The 26,086-nt window shown below is 44.4% G+C and overlaps 1 protein-coding gene across 6 annotated transcripts in view; it reads right to left on the reverse strand.

Annotated features, from left to right (window-relative positions):
* Positions 1 to 21,437, reverse strand: part of LOC106585964 (homeobox protein Meis1) — a 47,835-nt gene extending 26,398 nt beyond the window's left edge. Inside the window, exons 1-8 of one of the 6 annotated variants that reach the window (XM_014172736.2) lie at positions 21,398 to 21,437; positions 17,076 to 17,296; positions 16,044 to 16,185; positions 15,778 to 15,828; positions 15,328 to 15,378; positions 14,598 to 14,744; positions 12,337 to 12,448; positions 7,778 to 7,929 (exon numbers count right to left, since the gene is read on the reverse strand). In XM_014172736.2, coding sequence (XP_014028211.1) covers positions 7,778 to 7,929; positions 12,337 to 12,448; positions 14,598 to 14,744; positions 15,328 to 15,378; positions 15,778 to 15,828; positions 16,044 to 16,185; positions 17,076 to 17,296; positions 21,398 to 21,400 — 879 coding nt within the window. In that variant the 5' untranslated portion in view covers positions 21,401 to 21,437. Of the gene's footprint in view, positions 1 to 7,777; positions 7,930 to 12,336; positions 12,449 to 14,597; positions 14,745 to 15,327; positions 15,379 to 15,777; positions 15,829 to 16,043; positions 16,186 to 17,075; positions 17,297 to 18,466; positions 19,330 to 21,397 lie in introns of those variants that run through there. The other 5 variants (XM_014172741.2, XM_014172728.2, XM_014172753.2 and 2 more) reach the window with 5 other exon arrangements.
* Between the last annotated feature and the right edge of the window lie 4,649 nt (positions 21,438 to 26,086).

Below are 26,086 nucleotides of genomic sequence, written 5' to 3' on the forward strand. Positions count from 1 at the left end.
CTGATCACAGACAATGACGAGACAGCCTATAGGGAGGAGGTCAGAGAACTGGCTGTGTGGTGCCAGGACAACAACCTCTCCCTCAATTTGAGCAAGACAAAGGAGCTGATCGTGGACTACAGGAAAAGGCGGGCCGAACAGGCCCCCATTAACATCAACAGGAAGCGGGTTGGGAGTTTCAAGTTCCTTGGTGTCCACATCACCAACAAACTATCATGGTCCAAACACACCAAGACAGTCGTGAAGAGGGCACGACAAAACCTTTTCCCCCTCAGGAGACTGAAAGGACTTGGCATGGGTCCCCAGATCCTCAAAAAGTTCTACAGCTGCACCGCTGAGAGCATCCTGACCAGTTGCATCACCACCTGGTATGGCAACTGCTCGGTACAGCTTCTATCCTCAAGCCATAAGACTGCTGAACAATTAATCAAATGGCCACTGGACTATTACATTGACCCCCCCCCCATATGTTTTGTACACTGCTGCTACTCGCTGTTTATTATCTATGCATAGTCACTTCACCCCCACCTACATGGACAAATTACCTCAACTAACCTGTACCCCCGCACACTGACTTGGTATTGGTACTGTCACAACTTCCGCCGAAGTCGGGTCCTCTCCTTGTTCGGGCAGCGCTCAGTGGTCGGCGTCGCCGGTCTTCTAGCCATCATCGATACACTTTTCATTTTCCATGTGTTTTGTCTTGTCATTCCTCACACCTGGTTTCAATTCCCTCAATCACCTGTTGTGTATTTAACCCTCTGTTCCCCCCCATGTCTTTGTGTGGGATTGTTTATTGTAAGTGCTTGTGCACGTGTTGATTGGTGCGCGATAGGTTTTTGTACCCATATCTTGTTATTTTTTATGCCGTGGGGTTTGCTATTAAACTGCTCCGGCTATTACCAAGTTCTGCTCTCCTGCGTCTGACTTCCCTGCCACCGGTTACGCACCCCTTACAGAATCCCACACCGCTATATGGAGTCAGCAGGAGCAGGTGCCCCTGGAATAGGAGTGGAGGAGCGCGTCCGGGAGCAAGCGGCGATGCTCCACCATCTCGGCGCCGCCATGGACCGCGTTGTCAAAACTATGGACCGCTGGGAGAGACAGGGAGTTCCTCCAGCGCATCCACCAGCACAACCAGGGTCTCCACTACTCGCCCCCCCTTCACCCGGTCCCAGTGGGATTCGTCTCGCCCTTCCCCGGGAGTATGACAGGACGGCTGCACGCTGCCAGGGTTTCCTGTTACAGCTCGACCTCTACCTGGCAACCGTCCACCCGGCTCCTTCAGGTCGTGAGAAGGTGTCCGCCCTCGTCTCGTGCCTCTCTGGGAAAGCCTTGGAGTGGGCCAACGCCATGTGGGGAGAAGGAGATGCGGCGCTGGACCATTTTGAGGATTTTACCTGCTGCTTCCGGGCAGTCTTCGACCATCTACCCGAGGGTAGAGCGGCGGGTGAACGTCTCTTCCCTCTAAGGCAGGGGACGAGGAGCGCCCAGGAGATAACCATGGTTATTCGGACCCTGGCCGCCGGCGCGGGATGGAACGATAGGGCCCTGATCGACCACTATCGCGGCAGTTTGCACGAGGACTTCCGTCGGGAGTTGGCCTGCTGGGACATCATCCTCACTTTTGACCAGCTGGTGGACCTGTCCATTCGGCTGGATAACCTGCTGGCCACCTGCGGATGTCCAGATCGGGTTCTATCGATTCCATCCCCCAGCACCGCCTCTCCGGTACCCATGGAGCTGGGAGGTGCTATGTGTAGGGAGACTGGAGGAGGTTCCGGATCGTGCACCATCTGTGGCCGCAGAGGTCACACCGCCGGTCGGTGCCGGGTTGGTTCCTCTGGGGATCGAGGCAGCAGGCAGGGCACTCTGGCGTCATCCCAGGTGAGCCGGCACCCTTCTCACCCAGAGCCCTCTGTTGCACACATGTTTTTGTATGTTTCTTTCCCTGAGTTTTCTCCGCATTCCCAACATAAGGCGCTCGTCGATTCAGGCGCGGCTGGGAATTTTATAGACAGATCGTTCGCCCTTAGTGTAGGGATCCCCATTGTTCCCGTGGCTGTGCCATTCCCCGTTCATGCCTTAGACAGTCGACCATTAGGGTCAGGGTTGATTAGGGAGGCCACCGCTCCTCTGGGTATGGTGACGCAGGGGCGTCACAAGGAGAGAATTAGTCTCTTCCTCATTGACTCTCCTGCCTTTCCCGTGGTGCTAGGCCTACCCTGGTTAGCTTGTCATGACCCCACTGTTTCTTGGCAACGGAGGGCTCTCACGGGGTGGTTGCGAGAGTGCTCGGGGAGGTTTTTAGGGGTTTCCGTTGGTGCTACTACGGTGGAAAGTCCAGACCAGGTCTCCACCGTTCGCATTCCCCCTGAATATGCCGATATGGCTCTCGCCTTCTCCAAAAAGAAGGCGACTCAATTACCACCTTATCGACGGGGCGATTGTGCAATTAATCTCCTGGTAGACGCTGCACTTCCCAGGAGTCACGTGTATCCCCTCTCACAGGCGGAGACAGCGGCTATGGAAACATATACTGCTAAAGAAAATAAAGGGAACACTTAAACAACACATCCTAGATCTGAATGAAAGAAATAATCTTATTAAATACTTTTTTCTTTACATAGTTGAATGTGCTGACAACAAAATCACAAAAATAATCAATGGAAATCCAATTTATCAACCCATGGAGGTCTGGATTTGGAGTCACACTCAAAATTAAAGTGGAAAACCACACTACAGGCTGATCCAACTTTGATGTAATGTCCTTAAAACAAGTCAAAATGAGGCTCAGTAGTGTGTGTGGCCTCCACGTGCCTGTATGACCTCCCTACAACGCCTGGGCATGCTCCTGATGAGGTGGCGGATGGTCTCCTGAGGGATCTCCTCCCAGACCTGGACTAAAGCATCCGCCAACTCCTGGACAGTCTGTGGTGCAATGTGGCGTTGGTGGATGGAGCGAGACATGATGTCCCAGATGTGCTCAATTGGATTCAGGTCTGGGGAATGGGCGGGCCAGTCCATAGCATCAATGCCTTCCTCTTGCAGGAAATGCTGACACACTCCAGCCACATGAGATCTAGCATTGTCTTGCATTAGGAGGAACCCAGGGCCAACCGCACCAGCATATGGTCTCACAAGGGGTCTGAGGATCTCATCTCGGTACCTAATGGCAGTCAGGCTACCTCTGGCGAGCACATGGAGGGCTGTGCGGCCCCCAAAGAAATGCCACCCCACACCATGACTGACCCACCGCCAAACCGGTCATGCTGGAGGATGTTGCAGGCAGCAGAACGTTCTCCACGGCGTCTCCAGACTCTGTCACGTCTGTCACATGTGCTCAGTCTGAACCTGCTTTCATCTGTGAAGAGCACAGGGTGCCAGTGGCGAATTTGCCAATCTTGGTGTTCTCTGGCAAATGCCAAACGTCCTGCACGGTGTTGGGCTGTAAGCACAACCCCCACCTGTGGACGTCGGGCCCTCATACCACCCTCATGGAGTCTGTTTCTGACCGTTTGAGCAGACACATGCACATTTGTGGCCTGCTGGAGGTAATTTTGCAGGGCTCTGGCAGTGCTCCTCCTGCTAGGTAGCGGTCCTCCTGCTGGGTTGTTGCCCTCCTATGGCCTCCTCTACGTCTCCTGATGTACTGGCCTGTCTCCTGGTAACGCCTCCATGCTCTGGACACTACGCTGACAGACACAGCAAACCTTCTTGCCACAGCTCGCATTGATGTGCCATCCTGGATGAGCTGCACTACCTGAGCCACTTGTGTGGGTTGTAGACGCCATCTCATGCTACCACTAGAGTGAAAGCACCGCCAGCATTCAAAAGTGACCAAAACATCAGCCAGGAAGCATAGGAACTGAGAAGTGGTCTGTGGTCCCCACCTGCAGAACCAGTCCTTTATTGGGGGTGTCTTGCTAATTGCCTATAATTTCCACCTGTTGTCTATTCCATTTGCACAACAGCATGTGAAATGTATTGTCAATCAGTGTTGCTTCCTAAGTGGACAGTTTGATTTCACAGAAGTGTGATTGACTTGGAGTTACATTGTGTTGTTTAAGTGTTCCCTTTATTTTTTTGAGCAGTGTATGTATCCGAATCCCTGCGTCAGGGGTACATTCGGTCCTCCACTTCACCCGCCTCCTCGAGTTTCTTTTTTGTGAAGAAGAAGGAGGGAGGTCTGCGCCCATGTATTGACTACCGAGGCCTAAATCAGATCACGGTGAGGTACAGTTAACCGCTGCCTCTTATCGCCACTGCGATTGAGTCAATGCACGGGGCGCGCTTCTTCACCAAACTAGATCTCAGGAGTGCTTACAACCTGGTGCGTATCCGGGAGGGAGACGAGTGGAAGACGGCGTTCAGTACGACCTCAGGGCATTATGAGTACCTCGTCATGTCGTACGGCTTGATGAATGCTCCATCAGTTTTCCAAGCCTTTGTAGATGAGATTTTCAGGGACCTGCACGGGCAGGGTGTAGTGGTGTATATTGATGACATTCTGATATACTCCGCTACACGAGCCGAGCATGTGTCCCTGGTGCGCAGGGTGCTTGGTCGACTGTTGGAGCATGACCTGTACATCAAGGCTGAGAAATGCCTGTTCTTCCAGCAGTCCGTCTCCTTCCTAGGGTACCACATTTCCACCTCGGGGGTGGAGATGGAGAGTGACCGCATTTCAGCCGTGCGTAATTGGCCGACTCCCACCACGGTAAAGGAAGTGCAGCGGTTCCTAGGGTTTGCCAATTACTAATGGAGGTTTATCCGGGGTTTTGGTCAGGTAGCGGCTCCCATTACCTCACTACTGAAGGGGGGTCCGGTGCGCTTGCAGTGGTCGGCTGGGGCAGACAGGGCTTTTAGGCAACTGAAGGCTCTGTTTACCTCGGCTCCCGTGCTGGCCCATCCGGATCCCTCTTTGGCGTTCATAGTGGAGGTGGACGCTTCCGAGGCTGGGATAGGAGCCATGCTCTCTCAGCGCTCGGGTACGCCACCGAAGCTCCGCCCCTGTGCCTTCTTCTCGAAGAAGCTCAGCCGGCGGAGCAAAACTATGACGTGGGGGACCGGGAGCTGTTGGCTGTCATCAAGACTCTGAAGGTGTGGAGACATTGGCTTGAGGGGGCTAAACACCCTTTTCTCATCTGGACTGACCACCGCAATCTGGAGTACATCCAGGCAGCGAGGAGACTGAACCCTCGCCAGGCAAGGTGGGCCATGTTTTTCACCCGTTTTGTTTTTTCCCTTTCCTACAGACCATGTTCCCAAAACGTGAAAGCAGACACACTGTCCCGACTGTATGACACAGAGGAGCGGCCCATGGATCCCACTCCCATACTCCCGGCATCCTACCTGGTGGCGCCGGTAGTGTGGGAGCTGGACGCGGACATTGAGCGGGCGCTACATGCAGAGCCCGCTCCCCTCCAGTGTCCCGCTGGGCGTCTGTACGTTCCGTCTGCTGTCCGTGACCGGTTGATCTATTGGGCCCACACGGCACCCTCCTCTGGTCATCCTGGGATTGGTCAGACGGTGCGCTGTTTGGTTGGGAAGTACTGGTGGCCTACCTTGGCCAAGGACGTGAGGGTTTATGTTTCCTCCTGCTCTGTGTGCGCCCAGTGTAAGGCTCCTAAGCACCTGCCCAGAGGGAAGCTACACCCCTTACCCGTTCCACAGCAGTCTTGGTCGCACCAGTCGGTGGATTTTCTTACCGACCCCCCCCACAGGGAAACACCACAATCCTGGTCGTTGTGGATCGGTTCTCTAAGTCCTGCCTTCTCCTCCCTCTGCCCGGTCTCCCTACAGCCCTACAGACTGCGAAGACCTTGTTTACGCACGTCTTCCGGCACTACGGGGTGCCTGAGGATATAGTGTCTGATCGAGGTCCCCAGTTCACTTCGAGGGTCTGGAAGGCATTCATGGAACATCTGGGGGTCTCGATCAGCCTTACCTCAGGGTTTCATCCCGAGAGTAATGGGCAGGTGGAGAGAGTGAACCAGGATGTGGGCAGGTTTCTGCGGTCGTATTGCCAGGATCGGCCGGGGGAGTGGGCGTTCGTGCCCTGGCTCAGAACTCAGAACTCGCTCCGCCACTCCTCCACTAACCTCTCCCCCTTCCAGTGCGTACTGGGGTACCAGCCGGTTCTGGCGCCTTGGCATCAGAGTCAGACCGAGGCTCCTGCGGTGGACGACTGGTTCAGGCGCGTGGAGGAGACATGGGACTACCGCCCATGTTCACCTCCAGCAGGCCGTGCTGTGCCAGAAAGCCAGCGCAGACCGTCACCGCAGTGAGGCCCCGGACCGGGTCTGGCTCTCGACCCGGAACCTGCCCCTCCGCCTGCCCTGCCGGAAGCTGGGTCCGCGGTATGTGGGGCCATTTAAAGTCCTGAGGAGAGTGAACGAGGTTTGTTATAGGTTACAGCTTCCCCCTGATTACCGTATTAACCCCTCGTTCTATGTGTCTCTCCTCAGGACGGTGGTGGTTGGCCCGCTCCAGGAGTCTGAGGTGCGGGAGGTTCCTCCGCCCCCTCTGGACATTGAGGGGGCCCCGGCGTACTCCGTTCGCTCTATCCTGGATTCGAGGCGTCGGGCGAGTGGCCTTCAGTACCTCGTGGAGTGGGAGGGGTACGGTCCGGAGGAGAGGTGCTGGGTTCCGGTGGAGGACGTGTTGGACCCTTCAATGCTGCGGGAGTTCCACCGTCTCCGTCCGGATCGCCCTGCGCCTCGCCCTCCGGGTCGTCCCCGAGGCTGGCGTTGGCGCACTGCTGGAGCCGCGCATCGGGGGGGGGGGGGTACTGTCACGACTTCTGCCGAAGTCGGGTCCTCTCCTCTTGTTTGGGGGGCGCTCGGCGGTCGGCGTCACCGGTCTTCTAGCCATCATCGATACACTTTTCATTTTCCATGTGTTTTGTCTTGTCATTCCTCACACCTGGTTTCAATTCCCTCAATCACCTGTTGTGTATTTAACCCTCTGTTCCCCCCATGTCTTTGTGTGGGATTGTTTATTGTAAGTGCTTGTGCACGTGTTGATTGATGCGTGACGGGTTTTTGTGCCCATATCTTGTTCTTTTTTTATGCCATGGGTTATGCTATTAAACTGCTCCGGCTATTACCAAGTTCTGCTCTCCTGCGTCTGACTTCCCTGCCACCGGTTACACACCTCTTACAGGTACCCCCTGTATATAGCCTCGTTATTGTTATGTTATTGTGTTACTTTTTATAATTATTTTATTAAATGTTTTACTTTAGTTATTTGATAAATATTTTCTTGACTCTTCTTGAACGGCACTGTTGGTTAAACGCTTGTAAGTAAGCATTTCACGGTAAGGTCTACACTTGTTATTTGGCTCATGTGACAAATAAAGTTTGATTTGATTTGAATGTTAACCAAAGTCTTTTATCACAACTCACTTCACTCGTAGCGACTGACAGGAGAGTTAGGGAGAAGTTATCTACAAAATAATTTTCACTATAGCTTTGATATGCCTTGTCAAACAAACACACGCGTACACACCCGCATGCATGGTTCAGTTTGACAACTTCGGTGGAGTCAATTCAAAAGTCATTTCAACAGCCAAATCCTCCTAAACATGCTAGTGCAGCAGTGGAAAAGTCCCCTCCCTCATTGCTACATTTCAGACTTGTCACAACAACCCTAAACACCCATAAAGTATAACTGAGGCTAAAGGGCATGACATGGAGCTCAAAATGGCCACCGGTATCGAAGTCCCACTGCTTGGCTTCTAAGAAGTGTAATGGTGATCCACCACTCTACTCACCGTCAAGTGCTGGAAGAGCCACGCCCTCATGATGTTGGTGGCCACCTTAGGGAAGATGCCTCGCTTCTTGTTGTGACGATCCCTCTTTTCCTTGTCAGTGTCGTCGTCGTCCCCAGTGCTGGGAGAGGCCACCCCGTTGTCCATGCAGTCACCTGTACAAACAAAGGCAACAGTTAGTGTGGGTGAGTGGTTCCATTAGGGAGCTAAGGAGGGAGGTTTGGGACATTTCGGCTCCAACCTGGCAAACGACTATCTCCTCTTGGGCAAACAGAAAATAACTGCTAGTTTAACTTCAGAAATTGTATTTTTTTTAACAAGTTTCCCCAGGTTGTGTAGGGAATAAAGACGGACCGTTCTGCTACAACCTGGCAACCGACTATCTTCTCTTGGACAACAGTCAACAACTGCTCATTTTGCTTCAGAAATTCTAACCTTTCAACATAGCTTCTCTGGGTTGTGGAAGGACTAATTTTATATTTTGCATGATTAGCCAGCGATCGTGCTTTCCTGGCCTTGTTTAGCTGAATGTGTTTAGTTAGTGCATTAAAAGATAAATGTTTTCAACCAAAAGGAGAGAATTCTGCAACAGCATCTTGGGCAAAAGACAGAAACTGATCATGTTTTCTTCAGAAATTCTACCCTTTTTACACAGATTTATCACTGCTCTGAATATATTGATCAAACTGCAGGATGCCGTAATAGAGTTACTGCTACACAGTCTTTCAGAATGCAAGGACAAAGCTCTAAAGTTGAAATATGGATGGATCTGGTAAAAAATCTATTTCTCTCTACATTTCAAACGATTGACTCATCAACATCTTCATCCAAGAAACCTTCACATATTTATCAGAAGAGAGTGTCTGAACGAATAGGTTGAGTCTTCAATGTTCCATACAAAACACTCTCATGTACTGTACACGTGATGCACCAAACCTCCCCAGAACATATATATATTGTAAAGATTTATGAATATACATCTCAGAAAGCTTTTAAGCCAGGAGTTGAACTCTCTGACTCAATGTACTGTGGGGTTGAACTCTCTGACTCACTGTACTGTGGGGTTGGTATGACCCACCCAGAGCACCATCTATCCACCCCCAAAATCCATACAGTACATCTCCGAGATATCACAGACCTAGAGTGTGTCCCAAATGGCACCCTATTCCCTACATAGTGCACTACTTTTTGACCTGGGTCCATAGTGCTGCACTATGTAAGGAATAGGGTGCCATTTGGGACACAAACGCAGTCCAAAACCAGCCAATGATTTAATACCCAGTTTGTTCCTCTCGCTGTTTTTTCTGCTAAAGTTCGCCTATTATGTTTACTTAGCTCCCATCTGGCCGAGGGAGCTACACTGCTGGCCCTGGGTTCATAATCCAAGATGTCTCATTGGAAGTGAATACTCCTTCGATCTAGCCTGCTCGCAGATCGGTTTGTGCTGCCTTGCCAACTCCTATGGTCATTGTTTGGGGCACGCCGAGGACTTTGCTAAAGATGAACTGGATGAAATGTTGGATTGAAGGTAGCCTGGCCCTGGATCTCTCTGTACTGTCTTGCCAACTCCTATGATAGAGTTGGCAAGACAGCACAACATATCTGGGACCAGGCTTCCTTCGATCCAACATTAAGTCCATTTCATCTTTAGCAAAGCCCCCACTAACTGCTAACCTCTCCACCAAATGCAATTACAAATCATGCCGTACGCAGTATTTTTGTCAAGTGCCATGTAATGAGGTTAATTTTATTTAATTCCCCCCCCTCCCCCTTTTAACAGCAACAGGCAAGGTTAGAGACAGTCAGTTAAAGCCGAGCAGAGCAGGCATATGGCAGCAACTACCGACCACATTAGTATAATATCAGTGGTGACTTCACTAGCTTGGAGGTTGACTTCGCTTAGGCTTCTCCTGCCATTACCTCCGCCGCCAAAACAGAGGTGAGATTCTACTGGGACCGACAAGAGTCTGAGAAGCTGGAAATAATCATAAAAATTATGCTGAAGTCCATAAACAAGCTCTCGGCCTCATTAGGGGGGACGACGGCGGGCTCCCTCAGGCTGATTTACACTCCTCACAGCGCCGTGTTGCGGCAGCGTTCTCTAGCCCAACGCCACGAGGAGAGATACGCCGCCGCTGGGGTGACTTTGGGCCCAACCTACTAATGGTTTGTGACAGCTCCGAGCTTCACAGCGACAACTTGTGTACCGGGTAGAGACGGAGACAGGGGACACACGCTCTACAGTGACTAGAGCTGCACATGTCAAATCCTCCTCCTCTACATCCAGCTATGTGTGACTGTGAAGGGGGGTTGTGTTAAAAGACGAAGGAAGGAGCAAAGCGATGCAGTGACTTGGGGAGGTCCGGAGAAAGTGGTAGTGGCAAGGGAAGTCGCTGCTACACTTTGCTTTCCTGTCTGGCATCCAGTGGAGGAGTGAGGCCATACAAAGGAATTTGTTGCCCCGAAAAAAAACTCTGAACATGAAGTCAGCTCAGCTGTGGTTATGTAGCCTTGACCATGCCCACGCCAAACCAAAGGATTCATTGCTCACCCTTGCTCTCTTTCCCTCTCTCTCCCTCTTCTTTCTTTTATTCCCTTTTCCCTCATTCCATTCCCACCCTTTTTTTCTTCTACTGTTCAATATCGCTGCTTGCTCCTTTCTCTTCCAGCATCAAGATTAAGAGGCACAAAAATCCACTTGCACTTTTCACGCAAACATTATAAGTCAAGCTGTCAAAGCTCGGCGCTCGCAGCAGCTGCTGGCCTGCTCAATTGCTGAGATTTCAGAAGTGTTTGCACAACATGTTATTGGCCATGGTCTGGTGCAAGGGGCCTGGGAGGAGAGAGGACCTTTTATTTTGCACCAGGCTTCCACCATTGGTAATTTCTTGCAAGACGCACTTCTCTATAGAAGCAAGGTAGCCACGTGACCATTGTCGGCCAATCCAAGGGTCTGTGAAGAATGGCCTCGCTGCTCAGGTCAGGCTTGTGATAACTTCAAGCAACCATGAACAACAAAACACAGACAATGCACAAAGAAAAGATTGAGATTAATTGACTACTTGTCTTCGATGGACTTTCTCTATTGGCTTCCTGCAAGTTCAAATGAACAGAAGCTAAATGTTTGACCAAACTGCAGACATCCCCATAGCGATGAACTAAGTCGTTGAAACTGTTTGCCTTCTTTGGGACATTATTTACCAGCTTTCCCTTTGTTTTCCTTCTTCCTCCTCTTTTTCCCAGCAATGACACCTCCCCTCCCTACAGGTGAAAGATAGTTTTTCTTTCAGTTAAAGTGGGAGATAACAAATCTCTCCTCAGGTATGTATCAGGTTTTTCCTGAAAAGTCAGAAAACCATGACTATCCAATGGTAGTTTCTCTGGTCCTCTAGGACTATCTACGTAATGCAAGGAACCAGTGTTACGGTATCACTGGCCTACATACCCCAATATTGATCAACCAAGAATCCACTTTCCAACAGAGGCTCAACCAATACGTTTCTGTCAAATACTTCCCTTGAAGGAGCCACAATTTCCCAACCATCCAAATGGGGAATAAAAAGGACATTAGGGGTGTTTGTGTTCTGGGCCTTGTGTTCTGGGCCTTGTATTCTGGGCCTTGTGTTCTGGGCCTTGTGTTCTGGCTGTGTGACTGTATTTGTGTTTGGGAGTTAAAACACACAGATGTCCCCGAAGCAGTCCAACCGTGGCGGTGCTAAACTGAAAATGTATTCTGGAGATAACAAAACCCCTGAACGCTTGTTGCACTTGGCACACAAACAGCACTTTGCAAATGGCCCTAGTAATAGGTGATACACATCTGACTGAAACTATTTGGAGAGTGTGGTGGGAGTCCACAAACCCAGAGCCCCGCTCATAAAGATGGCCAATAGCAGAGGAGAGAGAGTCCCTTTTAGTCTTCTTCTCTACCTCAACCATTAGGAGCTAGCCTAGCATTTAATGTGTGTGTGTGTGTGTGTGTGTGTGTGTGTGTGTGTGTGTGTGTGTGTGTGTGTGTGTGTGTGTGTGTGTGTGTGTGTGTGTGTGTGTGTGTGTGTGTGTGTGTGTGTGTGTGTGTGTGTGTTGCTCTCTGTTATTACTCTTTCCCCATGTCCAAATAAAAGAGGCGCAGAGGCTGGTATATAAATCGTCGCTCAGTCGACAAGAACATAATGCGCCCTTTCTTCCATATCCAGTCCCAGGCTGAGCTCAGCATTCACATTTTTCTGTCAACCCTCATCATTCACTCTCTCTTTCTCTGTGCTGTCTCTCTTTCTATTCAACATTACATCCAATCCAAACTCGACAACACGTGACACTCACTCATTGGCTTGACATGGGATCACTCCCAACACTGTCTCACTAATCTGAAAGTACTTGATAGGCGAATGAGATAATCGTGGACACCTTTCTAGTATTTCTACCTGTAAGTGAATCTGATCTGTCCCAAAACTCTAAAATAGCTTCCTCGTTCCTCCCACTGATATGAAAGTATACTTGAAAGACAAAAACAATAATGATGGACACCTATCCTGTTATCTTACCTATCAGTGAATCCTTACCTTCTTCACTGTTATTGTCCCCACTGTGTGACGTGTGTCCCCCACTGGAGGGCCCGGGCGTCCCCGCCGAGCGAACTGATGCCGTGTCATCGTGGTCTCTGCTCCACGAGATCTGATTGGATGACATGACACCAACAATCAGCCAAGAAACTACAGTATGAATACGATTTACCACAGAGAGCGTGTCAATGGTCTATGGGTCATATAGAAACCAAGAGCTTTAAGAGGAGTTAGTCATAAAGAATAATCCGACTGATTAAAAGAGATGTGGATGGAGACCCAAGGTATGTTGGCACGAAAGCCGCATTCTTAGTTTCCTTACATATCATATCCATATCATATGCAGTACATATCATGTGGGGGAAAAGGAGAAATACTGTAGCCTGTAGTCATTCCAAACACAACGGCCAAACGGCCCTGTACACACTGGCTAGCTACTCCCCTCAGTTGGCGGCGCAGCGTGGCTAACTCAATGCTAACTCCAGGTCAGAATGCAAACCCTATTATTCATAATTGTTTTTGACCAGCAAATGAATAATAATAACTCCTCTTTGGGAAGGAAAAAAAAAGAAAAATATATATCATGTATTACACTGCATACCAAGAGAATGCCGTCAGGCTGTGGTAATCTAGAACATATGCTCAGAACACAAATGGTTAAAGCAGCAATGGCCAACTTCAACAAGAGGAGCTCCCAACAAAACGAGCAAGGGGGATAGAAGAGGGGGAGTGAGTACCGGACTGAAGAGATTGGTTCAATCAGAATGGAACCGCTCCTGAGAGACCGAGGGTGGCAAGTACCGAGACACACACACACATGCACCGCCACCACCTCCCACTATTCACCCATAACCAGTGTTAGGTACTCCCTATGCAGCCCCACTTGAGAAGAGAAACTAAGTGTGGGATTAAGTGTGAAAATGGTACACTATTGGGCTAGAGGTGAGGGGACAAAGTGCCTGTAAGGTAGGGTGGGTGTCGGGCGGGCGGGGTGCTTTACCATGTATGGACTTTCGGGTGGGAGAGTAAAGGCTGGTGGGACTGGTTATTGGGTTGACCTCCACATCCAGGGGCTACACTTTAGTGTGCTGCTTCATAATATATGCCATTCAGCAAACACTTTTATCCAAAGCGACTTACATGTTAGTATATGTAACCCCAGCGGGAATCGAGCCTACGACAGGCTTTGCTAGCGCCACACTCTTACCAACTGAGCCACACAATTTGTTAAATCAAAAGCATAAATCAAGAGTGCTTATAAGACTCAGGGGACCTGCGCTCATCATTGATCATGTTGTTTGATCGATAATAATAAAAACACTCTGGCAGGTGACAGCACAATCAAAGACGACCGTCAAAGTGCAAATCAGCAGATGTGATAGAAGTACTACTGGAGGGAAATGAGAGGACTGAAGGGGATACATGTTCATTAGTGGATATATAGTAGTTTGATTCACACTAGAATACAGCATAGACTTGGATAGAGTATTATTTTATAATACAGAGCTTGGAACCCTGTAGTACAGTGAATGGGACACTCAGAAGATCTCAACAACATCCTCGTTGCTTTGGTAAATAAAGGGTTAAATGGTTAACAAGTTGCTGTGTGGCTGACATGGCACTCGGAGGAAAGGATTCCATATTCTTAAAGCCTTGCTCAAAGAGTGGCTGCAACGTGACTTCAAAACTGGCTTGGTTGCATTCACACGAAAAAGGAGCAGACTTGACCCTTCACCTCTTGTCCCTTTTTTGATCCATGGCATCTTTTTCAAGCACATGCAGCACAACGAACATAATTAACACATAAAAACACCATAAAATAGCATAATAACAATTAAAATGTTTCCCATAGTCCCCCAAAGCACTTATTCAAGAAGTTATATAATAAAAGCCAAGCAACTGTTTACTGGGATCCTTACTTCAAACAAGTTTTTCCCAAAACATACTAATGGTCATATCCCGAAAAAAGATGAAACCATTTATTATGCTTTGAAGTTAAATGGAATAGAAACTTTGTTCTCATGGTCATTTTGTCAAATGTTAGGCCTACATTTGATATTTGATTTATTTTAAAGTCACTTATTAATCTATATCACTAAGAGGAGGCCAACAATTTCCTAAATTATATTTTTTCCATAGGCCTATCTATTGATCTAGACAGCATAAAACGCGTGAGACGTGTTCTCTGTATAGGCCTACAATTCAAATGCACTTAATAGACGACACTTGTATTAATATGCACGTAATAGGCAAGACCTTACCTGATCAAGAGGCCCAGACGATCTTGTAAAATCTTCACTGTCAGATTTATTTCCACCGTCCCTGTCGTCTATGACCAAATCAATGGGCATTTTTCCTTTCAAGCAGCTGATGTATCGATGACAGAAATTATCGCATAGCTCGTGTACCTGCAAACACAGAAGACAACCAAACATGTATCAAAACTGAATGAACACTATACCATATGGGAAAGCCCTAAAAAATAAAACGTAGATGGTGGCAATAAATGGTATTATAAAGAATAGCCTATCCCTGGCCTTGTGACAGGCCTAAGATACTATTCAAGCACATTGGCTTCAAAAATAGCAGAACTACATTACATTACATACATTTTACATTACTTGTAGAAAAACGACTGATTCTTTTATTTTTCGTATTTTTTATATATATAATTGAGCGAGAACTGTAGGCTACTTTAGTAACTTGTTCTCCTCACTAATGAAAGTTACAATACAGGCCTAACATGAGCAATATGGCGACTAGTATATAAACGCCCTCGCCTAATATTCTGCAAGCGCATCCATCAATGACAGCATGATCAACTCCATAACATCAACATTTACTTGGGCAACCACTATTACACCTCTACTACGGAGTTATAGCCTAATCCTACGCATCATCGCAATCGATGGTGATAAAATATCCGTTTTTTTTTTACAGCACCAGGCCTATCAGTCACACAGTGCACGAGATGGTTATGAGTAAATATACCTTCTCCAGCTCGAGCAGATGAAACCGTAATACTTGAATTGCTTGTATCATCTAGAAGGAAAAAGTTTGCATTAAAACATTTGTATTCACATTTTGGAGCATTAAATTATTATTAACATTACGTGTGTGTGTGTGTGTGTGTGTGTGTGTGTGTGTGTGTGTGTGTGTGTGTGTGTGTGTGTGTGTGTGTGTGTGTGTGTGTGTGTGTGTGTGTGATCATTAGGATTAAAATAATTAGCATGAAAGCAAACAAAGTTTATGACAAGAAAATCGTTTTGACAGATTACGATTACACAAACGTGTATCTGTTATGACACCATTAATAACAAGGACTGTGATGAAGTTAAATTCACACCAAGTGTTGGCTACTGTAAACAATGAATGAATGTATTCATAGGCCAGCTGTTCGATACTGTTCTTGTGAATGGCCTAAAGCAAGTGAGTTCTTACCAAATTATCAATTTCTGGATTTGATGAAAATATAGGCTTCTCTGATCGAATCTGAAACAAAAGAGTTAGAAGTTCACTGCTCACTGAGTGTCATACATCATTCATAACCATTGTGTTCACGTGCATGGGACAGCTTGTCGCTTACAAAGTTTCCACAACGCAGAATTACAAAACATCTATATATGCACAACTGTTATTTACCCTAAAATATACGAATTTGAACGAATTTGAACTTCCAACAAAACAAGTAAATAGATATGGCCAACCTGTTTTGAAAATACTGCTATATCCTCATTAAAAGACTCGGAGGAACACACGTCGCCTCCAGCGACCCCAGTTTCTCTCGGCGTGCAAGTTGCTAATTCACATTTTTCAAAAATCAGAGCTAGAAGTGGGAAAAGGGGGTGCCTAAAAGGAAGAGAGAGGACATTAACACTGTATGCCGCCTTGGAAAGTTTGCGAGTCGGTATAGGCCCAAACTAAGAAAGTAGGTTACATCGACTTTCCCTCACATTGCCTACTGTTTTCAGTTGTAAGTTGAATAAATATTGCACTAATAAAACATTCAGAAATGTAACAGCACAATAATTACATAAAAGTTGTCCTAGTCTTACTGCATGAAATTAGTTGGCCATATAGGCATAAGTGGTCGTATGGCAACCTCAGCCCTTGAGTGCCTTATTTAGAACACGATTCAACATTTTAGGACAACGAAATAACACCATATTCTTCAGTGAGATTAACTCAGGCAAAAAAATTACATTATGAACTTTTCAATAGAGTTTAAGAATATTAAACTTGGCCTGAAAATAGGTTTATATTATGGCACACAAATATAAACAACACTGCCTATACATTTTTTGAAGTACAGGCAGGGTAGTTTGAGAATGTGTTTAATGTACAATTTTTAATTCTGAGAGTTGGATTCACAAACATTTATGGAGTTAGGTTATCTAACTCGACCGCTGGCTCGTGCTAAACAATAGGCTACATCCAAATCATTAATTTAGTGAACGCAAAATAACATTATATTTAGACTTGAAGCCAAATGCAAACATAGCCTATGCATCTTTTTCGAAAATTCAGGGGACAATGTCATAATTTTACATTTCAAAACAGATATACAAAGTTTAAACAAGCCTATATAGCACCATGCGTAATGACCGAACACAGAAGACGTTATAATTAGCGAGAATTTCCCAAAGCCTCCCTCTCTCTTAAACTTCCATCGCTCCCATTTGTGGTGCTTGATATCCCCAATGGCTATACACTTTATGTTGGCAGTAAAATAAACGTACCCGTAAATGGCATCTTTGTCTCTTTTTATAGCGTCGTTGACGGAGGAGCCCATACTGGGCGGTATGGCACTGGCGTGTGTTGAGTGCGGGTACTGGTGCGAGTGGAACTGGGGCCCGTGGTTCAGGTGAACCGCCTGCATGGAGCGCGCTGCATGAGGGTCCCCATACATCGTCGAGGGCAGCCCTACTCCGTCCATTCCATAGTGGGGAAGGTCTTCATACTGTCAAAAGTGAAAGAGAGAGAATATTCTGAAAGAATAACCAATGTCACTGTTGTGCTACCTCTCCTGATTTTGAATGAAGGCCTGTGTTGATAATAGCTATACTAAATGTAATAATGTAATAATACTGACAATAAAAACGAATTATAAAGACTAATAACAAGAAAAATCTATTAACAACAATAGTAAAATAGCTTAAATGATGTTGTTGGCAGTCTATACTAATCATAGCAAATAGGTCTAGGCCTACTAAATTAGTATAGAAAATACGTGCTAATGTGTTAGGTATATGATGCTAATAGTAGCCTATCGTATGTTTAGTGGTAGGAATAATATTAGCGGCAATAAAAGCATATGTTGTTCATCTAATTAAATATCAATGGAAAATGTTCATTGTTTGTGGATTAGTGTTGAATCATTAACATGTTAAAACGTTGTGAAAAAGCAGTTCACTTGTATGTGTCTAATACTTTCAAACGGTTTTGGTATGCTTAATTCTTTCAGGCGATTAGAACTACAGGGTCTTGCTTAGACAAAACAATATCACAAATGTCTACACTTTCCATTCTGTATTCTTGCTGATATTTCAAAGAAATCAAATATTGTTCTGTTTATCTTGACAAAACTAATAGCTTAAAGAAACTTTTAAAATGACAGATGCATTTTTAGATAGACTAATTGTTCATACGTGGCCTATCTAAACTATTTCGAGTATATTTCGAGAACGTTTTGAAATAATCACATATTTTTTATTCTAAATGTTGAATTGATTTATTTGTATGTCATATATCAGATAAGAATGTATAAATATTATGAAATGTTGAAAAAGACACATATCAACAAACTAAACACAAAGCGAACATTCTCTACATAATTCTCATATCTGTAAAGACTGAAATTGCATACACACAAAACATTTGTGAATTGTCGTCCATGTTCTTGTTACCAAACCTACATAATGTTTTTTGTAAATCTTTTAAGTTGATGTGTAACAACTTGGTTATAGCCTACATTAAACACTGGTCCCCCAAAGACGGATGCTGCGTTTATGAAATGCAGAATATCAAAACACATGTCATAATAGTACAAATGAATTATGTGATGAAGTTTGCAGTCTGCAGTCTATAGCTCTTTAGACAATATGAAAATGCAATTGTTTATTCTACTCACACACGTTAAAATGCTGAATAGTATAGGCTAGCACGTAGCAGAAGTATACTTGACAACTTATAGCTCTACCAAAGGGCTGAAACAACCTCTTATTGCATAGCTGCCTGCTTGTTGTGCCATACAAATGGAGAATTGCGCACAGTAATCAGCCACGTCTCAGTTGTAGCTTTATTGCCACTGCTAAAAGTTCTGTCAATACACACCCGTTGCGCCATCGGCCTGTCACTCTAGCCGATTCCAATCAGACTCTAAACGTCTTCTACGAGGCCAGGGCTGAGGGAAAATAAACACCTAACTCCAAATGCAAGATTAAGAATATTGTGCTCGTCTCTCCAGAGAGGATGGTTGCTAGACTGTCAGCGTAAGTCCAGCAATAGATAAAAACGCCACAATCCAGTATAGAGCTCCTTCGCTTTCTCGGGGAGACCGTTCATAGACAAGCGACACTAGGCTACGACTTCACGCTTGAGACTGGTGTAAAATGCCCCTTACAGAAGAAAAAAAACATTGATACTCTAGTCTCGCTCAACAAGCAAGCTGTCAATCAATATCGAGGTTGTCAAGTTGCTTAATTAATGATGACTCGTCGCGCTCTTCCCTCACTTGGAATGCTTCAGATATTCTTGTAAAGATGTTCAAAAACAGTCCCCATCGTGTCCTCGATCACTTGCAACTCCAGTGAAGGTTTTCTTTGATGCAATACCATCCAAGTGGAGATCTGAAGAAGGAGGGGTGATATTTTCTGACTTAGTTTTTCTTAAAGGAGCCGTCAACTGTCCGTCGGTGTGTTGGTGGATCCCGATGTGCAGTGCGAATGCCGTGCTTTGGGTCTCCAAATGCGCGCGTGTGTGTGTGTGTGTTGTTGCAGGGCGCATAACGCAGAGAGGGTAGCTTTGACCAATTTGTGCAAACCCGGAAGTAGTGGTGGCCATAACTGGTCACGTATTGGAATGGGCCACATCAAGTGGAGAACCAGGTGGGGGCGTTTGAGAACTGTAAAAATAGCAGATATTCAATCGCAGATAAGGTTTGCATTATCTGGTGCTCAACTGGAAGTTTTGTTGTGGCAATAACGAGCAGGCCTTAGGTTTATTTAAAGTATACATATAAATATGAACAAAGATAGGCTATAGATAAGCAAATAACTGACCATGAATAGAAACAGCTGTCCATTTTCCCCCAAAATAAAAGTAGTCTAACAAATAATCGAATCCCTTTTTTTTCTCAGGTTTATAATAGCACTCTAAAACATTCATTTTATTGGAGGTTGTGTGTCAGAATTTGACACTCCTTCGCAGAATTGATTGACAGACCTTTTGTCCAATATGACAGTAGAAGTGGGAAGAGAATGGGCGCAATTAAGCGTACATCAAGCCACATGCCTCTGTTCTCTAATACAAACACTGATGGTTTGGTGCATTGGGGACTTGGACAGTATTGTGTAATGAGAGCTTGCAAATAGATGACTAACTGTACTTGTAAGTGTCAAAAGACAGTCACTGAACTGCAGCCTATCAAGTTCAATAACTAAAGCTCCCTCGCAGACCGTGCATAAAATTACGAATTTCTTTATTCTCTGTACTTTGTAGTCTGTAAACCCTTTGACTTTTGAGTAGGGAACCAACCGAGTATTAATGTTATCAGGTCAACTTTAAATGAAGATTGGAGGAGCAGTGATTTAAATATGGCATGAAAGCCATATAGAGTCTGTCCAAAGTGTTATCCAAAGACGCATAGCCGTGCCAAGATTCAAACCGGGAGGCTGGTCGGTGGTTGCCTTCAAAATACGGTAGCTTTACCCAGAGAGAGTGGCTACCTTGTCCATAGAAATTAATTTGGCCTTATCTCTCTCGAGGATATACCTATGAGTAGATGGAATTTGACCAACCTCTTAAATACTTGGAATATGTGAGGTTAAGAACATATCTAATTCATTTTAAATAGTTTTAACCTCGGTGGTAGGCTATTAAAGCTGTTTTCAGATTATAACATATATTTGATGAAATGAAGCATAGCTGCAGGACGTGCAGGCAGGCAAAACCGCTTTGAAACCAAACTTTTGATTTCTTCTGTAATTGGTTGTACGAAGAAGCAATCCAATTATGTCCTTATAATGACATATATTTATTGAAGGTACTATTATTCATGTATTTTTCTGCCAATCTTAGACTAAACTCTGGAAGTTATGGAAGGACTTGAAGGAGCCTAAACCAAAAGTGTAAGAAAGGTAATTAACGTTTATTGTTGTTTTGAAATCGTCAATCAATTATTATTATTATTATTTGGCATGAAATAAATGATTCAATGTGTAACGTGAATGAACGAATATCTGTGTCTATAGGCTACTTTTACAGCCTTTATTAACACTCCTAACATGTTTTGATTTAAGATTTACTCAGACCACAATCCGCAGGGTTATTCATGTCTAGTTAAATACAGGTTAAATAAAAATATATATTTAATAATTTAATGTCTAGGCTAACCAAAACGTGAATAGGCTCATTTGGAAGACCCACATTTGTATTGTGGTCAAGAAAAAACATAGCTGTACATACCGTGTAAGTTCACATCCTTTACAGTAGCCCACATTTGACCGTTTGTTTAAGAATCTATATCTCTGAATAGCTCATCAAATGTTTGTTGAACAAACTCAAATTTCTGATTGAGTGACCTGATTTTCTTTCGAAACCAATTCAAATGTTTTTACACACAGGCCAAAATGAGCTTACATTTCACAGAAAACTCAAACGTAATTTATGAAATAGCCTTTCACAGCTGAAAGTAAGTACGGGAAGAAATATTTAATAGGAACTGGTATCTTCCCCTTTCACATTACTCCATTCTTAATAATGTTATAGAAAATGTTACTGTAATCAAATTAAGCAATCTGTTACATCACAAGTCTAGCTGATTTAGGCATGCATAACCTACCATGAAATATCTTCTGCGACCAAAAGATGGGTTAACAAGTTCTCACTGTTTTTCACTGATACTGTTTGGGTATCAGTTTGTTTGGTCGCTTACTGGACCATTTGCGCCATCTAGTCTTAGGCAAGTGCAAGTTCAACTAAGATGTGTGTTGAGTTGTGGCATTTATTGTAATAGGTTTGTTATAGAGTTGTTGTAGCTACTTTGCGACGGAAAATAAAAATGTCAATTTATAGAAACGTATTTTATGCAGACAAAACGTATAGCAAAATACACGTGTTACACCTGAGTTCCACAGACAGTTATGCCTACATGGAATTGCAATGGTGGAAAAAGTACCCAATTGTCATACTTGAGTAAAAGTAAAGACACCTTTAATAGGAAATGACTCAAGTAAAGTGAAAGACAACCAGTAATATTGAGTAAAAGTCTAAAAGTATTTGGTTTTAAATATACTTAAGTATCAAAACTAAATGTAATTAAAAAAAATGTACTAAAGTATCAAAGGTAAAAGTATAAATAATTTCAAATTCGTCAAATTAAGCAAACCAAATGGCATAATTGTTCATGTTTTTTAAATTTATGGACAGCCAGGGGCACACTCCAAAACTCAGTAGAGATGACAAGGGATGCTCTCTTGACAACTATGTAAATTGATCAGTTTCTGTCCTGCTAAGCATTCAAAATGTAACGAGTACTTTTGGGTGTCAGGGAAAATGTATGGAGTAAAAAGTACCACATTTTCTTTAGGAGTGTAGTGAAGTAAAAGTAAAAGTTTTCAAAAATATATATAGTACAGTAAAGTACAGATACCTCAAAAAACGACTTAAGTAGTACCTTAAAGTACATTTACATAAGTACTTTACACCACTGTGGAATTGTAATATCTTGATGTGATGGTATACAACTACATAGTAACTGAACTAGTTCACATTTGAAACAGAAGTTGGAAAGTTCCCTTTCAAAACAATTACATTATTTTTTATATACAGTTGAAGTCGGAAGTTTACATACACCTTAGCCAAATAGATTTTAACTCAGTTTTTCACAATTCCTGACATTTAATCCTAGTTAAAATTCCCTGTCTTAGATCAGTTAGGATCACCACTTTATTTTAAGAATGTGAAATGTCAGAATAATAGTTGAGAGAATGATTTATTTCAGATTTTATTTCTTTCATCACATTCCCAGTGGGTTAGAAGTTTACATACACTCAATTAGTATTTGGTACCGTTGCCTTTAAATTATTTAACTTGGGTCAAATGTTTCGGGTAGCCTTCCACAAACTTCCCACAATAAGTTGGGTGAATTTTGACCCATTCCTCCTGACAGAGCTGGTGTAACTTGAGTCAGGTTTGTAGGCCTCCTTGCTCGCACACGCTTTTTCAGTTCTGCCCACACATTTTCTATATGATTGAGGTCAGTGCTTTGTGATGGCGACTCCAATACCTTGACTTTGTTGTCCTTAAGCCATTTTGCCACAACTTTGGAAGTATTCTTGGGGTCATTTTCCATTTGGAAGACCCATTTGCAACAAAGCTTTAACTTCCTGACTGATGTCTTTAGATGTTGCTTCAATATATCCACATAATTTTCCTCCTCATGATGCCATCTATTTTGTGAAGTGCACCAGTCCCTCCTGCAGCAAAACACCCCCACAACATGATGCTGCCACCCCCGTGCTTCACGGTTGGGATGGTGTTCTTCGGCTTGCAAGCCTCCCCCTTTTTCCTCCAAACATAATGATGGTCATTATGGCCAAACAGTTATATTTTTGTTTCATCAGACCAGAGGACATTTCTCCAAAAAGTACGATCTTTGTCCCCATGTGCAGTTGCAAACCATAGTCTGGCTTTTTTATGGCGGTTTTGGAGCAGTGGCTTCTTCCTTGTTGAGCGGCCTTTCAGGTTATGTCAATATAGGACTCGTTTTACTGTGGATATAGATACTTTGTACCTGTTTCCTCCAGCATCTTCACAACGTCCTTTGCTGTTGTTATGGGATTGATTTCCACTTTTCGCACCAAAGTACGTATCTCTAGGAGACAGAACGCGTCTCCTTACTGAGCGGTGTGACGGCTGCGTGGTCCCATGGTGTTTATACTTGGGTACTATTGTTTGTACGGATGAACGTGGTACCTTCAGGAGTTTGGAAATTTTTCCCAAGGATGAACCAGACAAGGGGAGGACTACAATTTTTGTTTTCTGAGGTCTTGGCTGATTTCTTTTGATTTTTCCAATGATGTCAAGCAAAGAGGCACTGAGTTTGAAGGTAAGCCTTGAAATACATCCACAGGTACACCTCCAATTGACTCAAATGATGTCAATTAGCCTATCAAAAGCTTCTAAAGCCATGACATCATTTTCTGGAATTTTCCAAGCTGTTTAAAGGCACTGTCAACTTAGTGTATGTAAACTTCTGACCCACTGGAATTGTGATACAGTGAATTCTAAGTGAAATAATCTGTCTGTAAACAATTGTTGGAAAAATTACTTGTAAATGTAAATGTCCTAACTGACTTGCCAAATAGTTTGTTAACAAGAAATTAGTGGAGTGGTTGAAAAACGAGTTTTAATGACTCCAACCTAAGTGTATGTAAACTTCTGACTTCAACTGTATTTGCTTTCACCATGTACAGCTGCTGTGTAACTCCAAAAGCTTTTACATGGCAAAAGAGCAACTTGTAAAGTGTTTTTGAAGACCCATCAAAACTGTTAAACTTTCCTCCTTCCTAATGTTAGAATATTAAAGTAAGAATGTCCCTGTCCCTGTTTTATGTGCTATGCATTTTATACATGCATGAATTCCATTTTACCACAGCATATCCTATCTCTGGTCCGAAATAATCATTTAAACTAATGGTAGGTATTTTATTGTCTCTGAACATTTCAAATACAAATATTATTTCATCATGCATAGTCAAGACCTAAACTGAATGATTTTCACATTGACTGTTCTCTGATCAAAGTTGTTATAGTGAACAAAACGGCATCATCAGAGCTAAATACAGGTGGCCTCCAGCAATGCATCATATCTGTTTCCTTCTGCAATATGTCACACTATTATTCATTTATGGAGACAGATAAGTGCCAATATCATGTACATACTGTAAATGATCAGAATACACAATCCTCAAATGTACATCAGTCACAATCCACAGACAGATACAATTTGCCTTGAACTCATGCAGTATTATTTATGTCCTTGACTTTACATCCTCCACCCCCCCCACCACCACCCAAAAAATGAGCCTCAAGGGGTGGATAATGACGGTTGGGATATTCTGTTGACAGGGGGGGGGAGTTTGCAGTGTTGTTATTATTATTATTACTACAACATGGGGATGCATCCCAAATGGCACCCTATTGTCTATGTAGTGCACTACCTTTTACCAGATCCCTATGGTCAAAAGTAGTGCACTTCATAGGGAATAGGGTGCCATTTTGGACGCAAACCGTGGGACAATTCCGATTGACCTGGAATGTGAAAAGAGTGAGTTAAGGGCCACAGAAAAAGGTCACAGCCGCAATTATCTCTGGCCTTGGCCTGACAGAGACAGCTGAGCAGGCCTGGTATTCTTCCTGTTGTTGTTTGCTGTTGCTGTTTTGGGGGCCAAATGGACAATGTTTCTTTACCCCCATGGGCCGACTTGGTAGCTATTCTCGTACTTTTAAAAAATCATAAAAATGTGTAAAGATACGAATAGGCTACCCGGAAAAGGCTTCTGCTGAGGATAAACCTGAATGGGGCCAGTTTGTGCATATGTTTCTTAATTTTTTTAAAATTTCACCTTTATTTAACCAAGTAGGCTAGTTGAGAACAAGTTCTCATTTACAACTGCGACCTGGCCAAGATAAAGCAAAGCAGTGCAACACAAACAACACAGACTTACAAATGGAATAAACAAGCGCACATTCAATAACCCAATTCAACAAAAAAGAAAGTCTATATACAGTGTGTGCAAATGGCATGAGGAGGTAAGGCAATAAATAGGCCATAGTAGCAAAGTAATTACAATTTAGCAGATTAACACTGGAGTGATTGATGAGCAGATGATGGTGTGTAAGTAGTGATACTGGTGTGCAAAAGAGCAGCAAAGTAAATAAAAACAATATGGGGATGAGGTAGGTAGATTGGGTGGGCTATTTACAGATGGACTATGTACAGCTGCAGCGATCAGTTAGCTGCTCAGATAGCTGATGTTTAAAGTTAGTGAGGGAAATGTAAGTCTCCAGCTTCAGCGATTTTTGCAATTCGTTCCAATCACTGGCAGCAGAGAACTGAAAGGAAAGGCGGCCAAAGGAGTTGTTGGATTTGGGGATGACCAGTGAGATATGCCTGCTGGAGCGCGTGCTATGGGTGGGTGTTGTTATCGTGACCAGTGAGCTGAGATAAGGCGGAGCTTTACCTAGCATAGACTTATAGATGACCTGGAGCCAGTGGGTCTTGCGACGAATATGTAGCGAGGGCCAGCCTACTAGAGCATACAGGTCACAGTGGTGGGTGGTATAAGTCGCTTTGGTAACAAAACAGATGGCACTGTGTTAGACTACATCCAATTTGCTGAGTAGAGTATTGGAAGTTATTTTGTAGATGACATCGCCGAAGTCGAGGATCGGTAGGATAGTCAGTTTTACTAGGGTAAGTTTGGCGGCGTAAGTGAAGAAGGATTTATTCTAGGTCAGAACCGTA

This window comes from Salmo salar, chromosome ssa02 (genome assembly GCF_905237065.1).
Source record: "Salmo salar chromosome ssa02, Ssal_v3.1, whole genome shotgun sequence".
Classification (NCBI taxonomy): domain Eukaryota; kingdom Metazoa; phylum Chordata; class Actinopteri; order Salmoniformes; family Salmonidae; genus Salmo; species Salmo salar.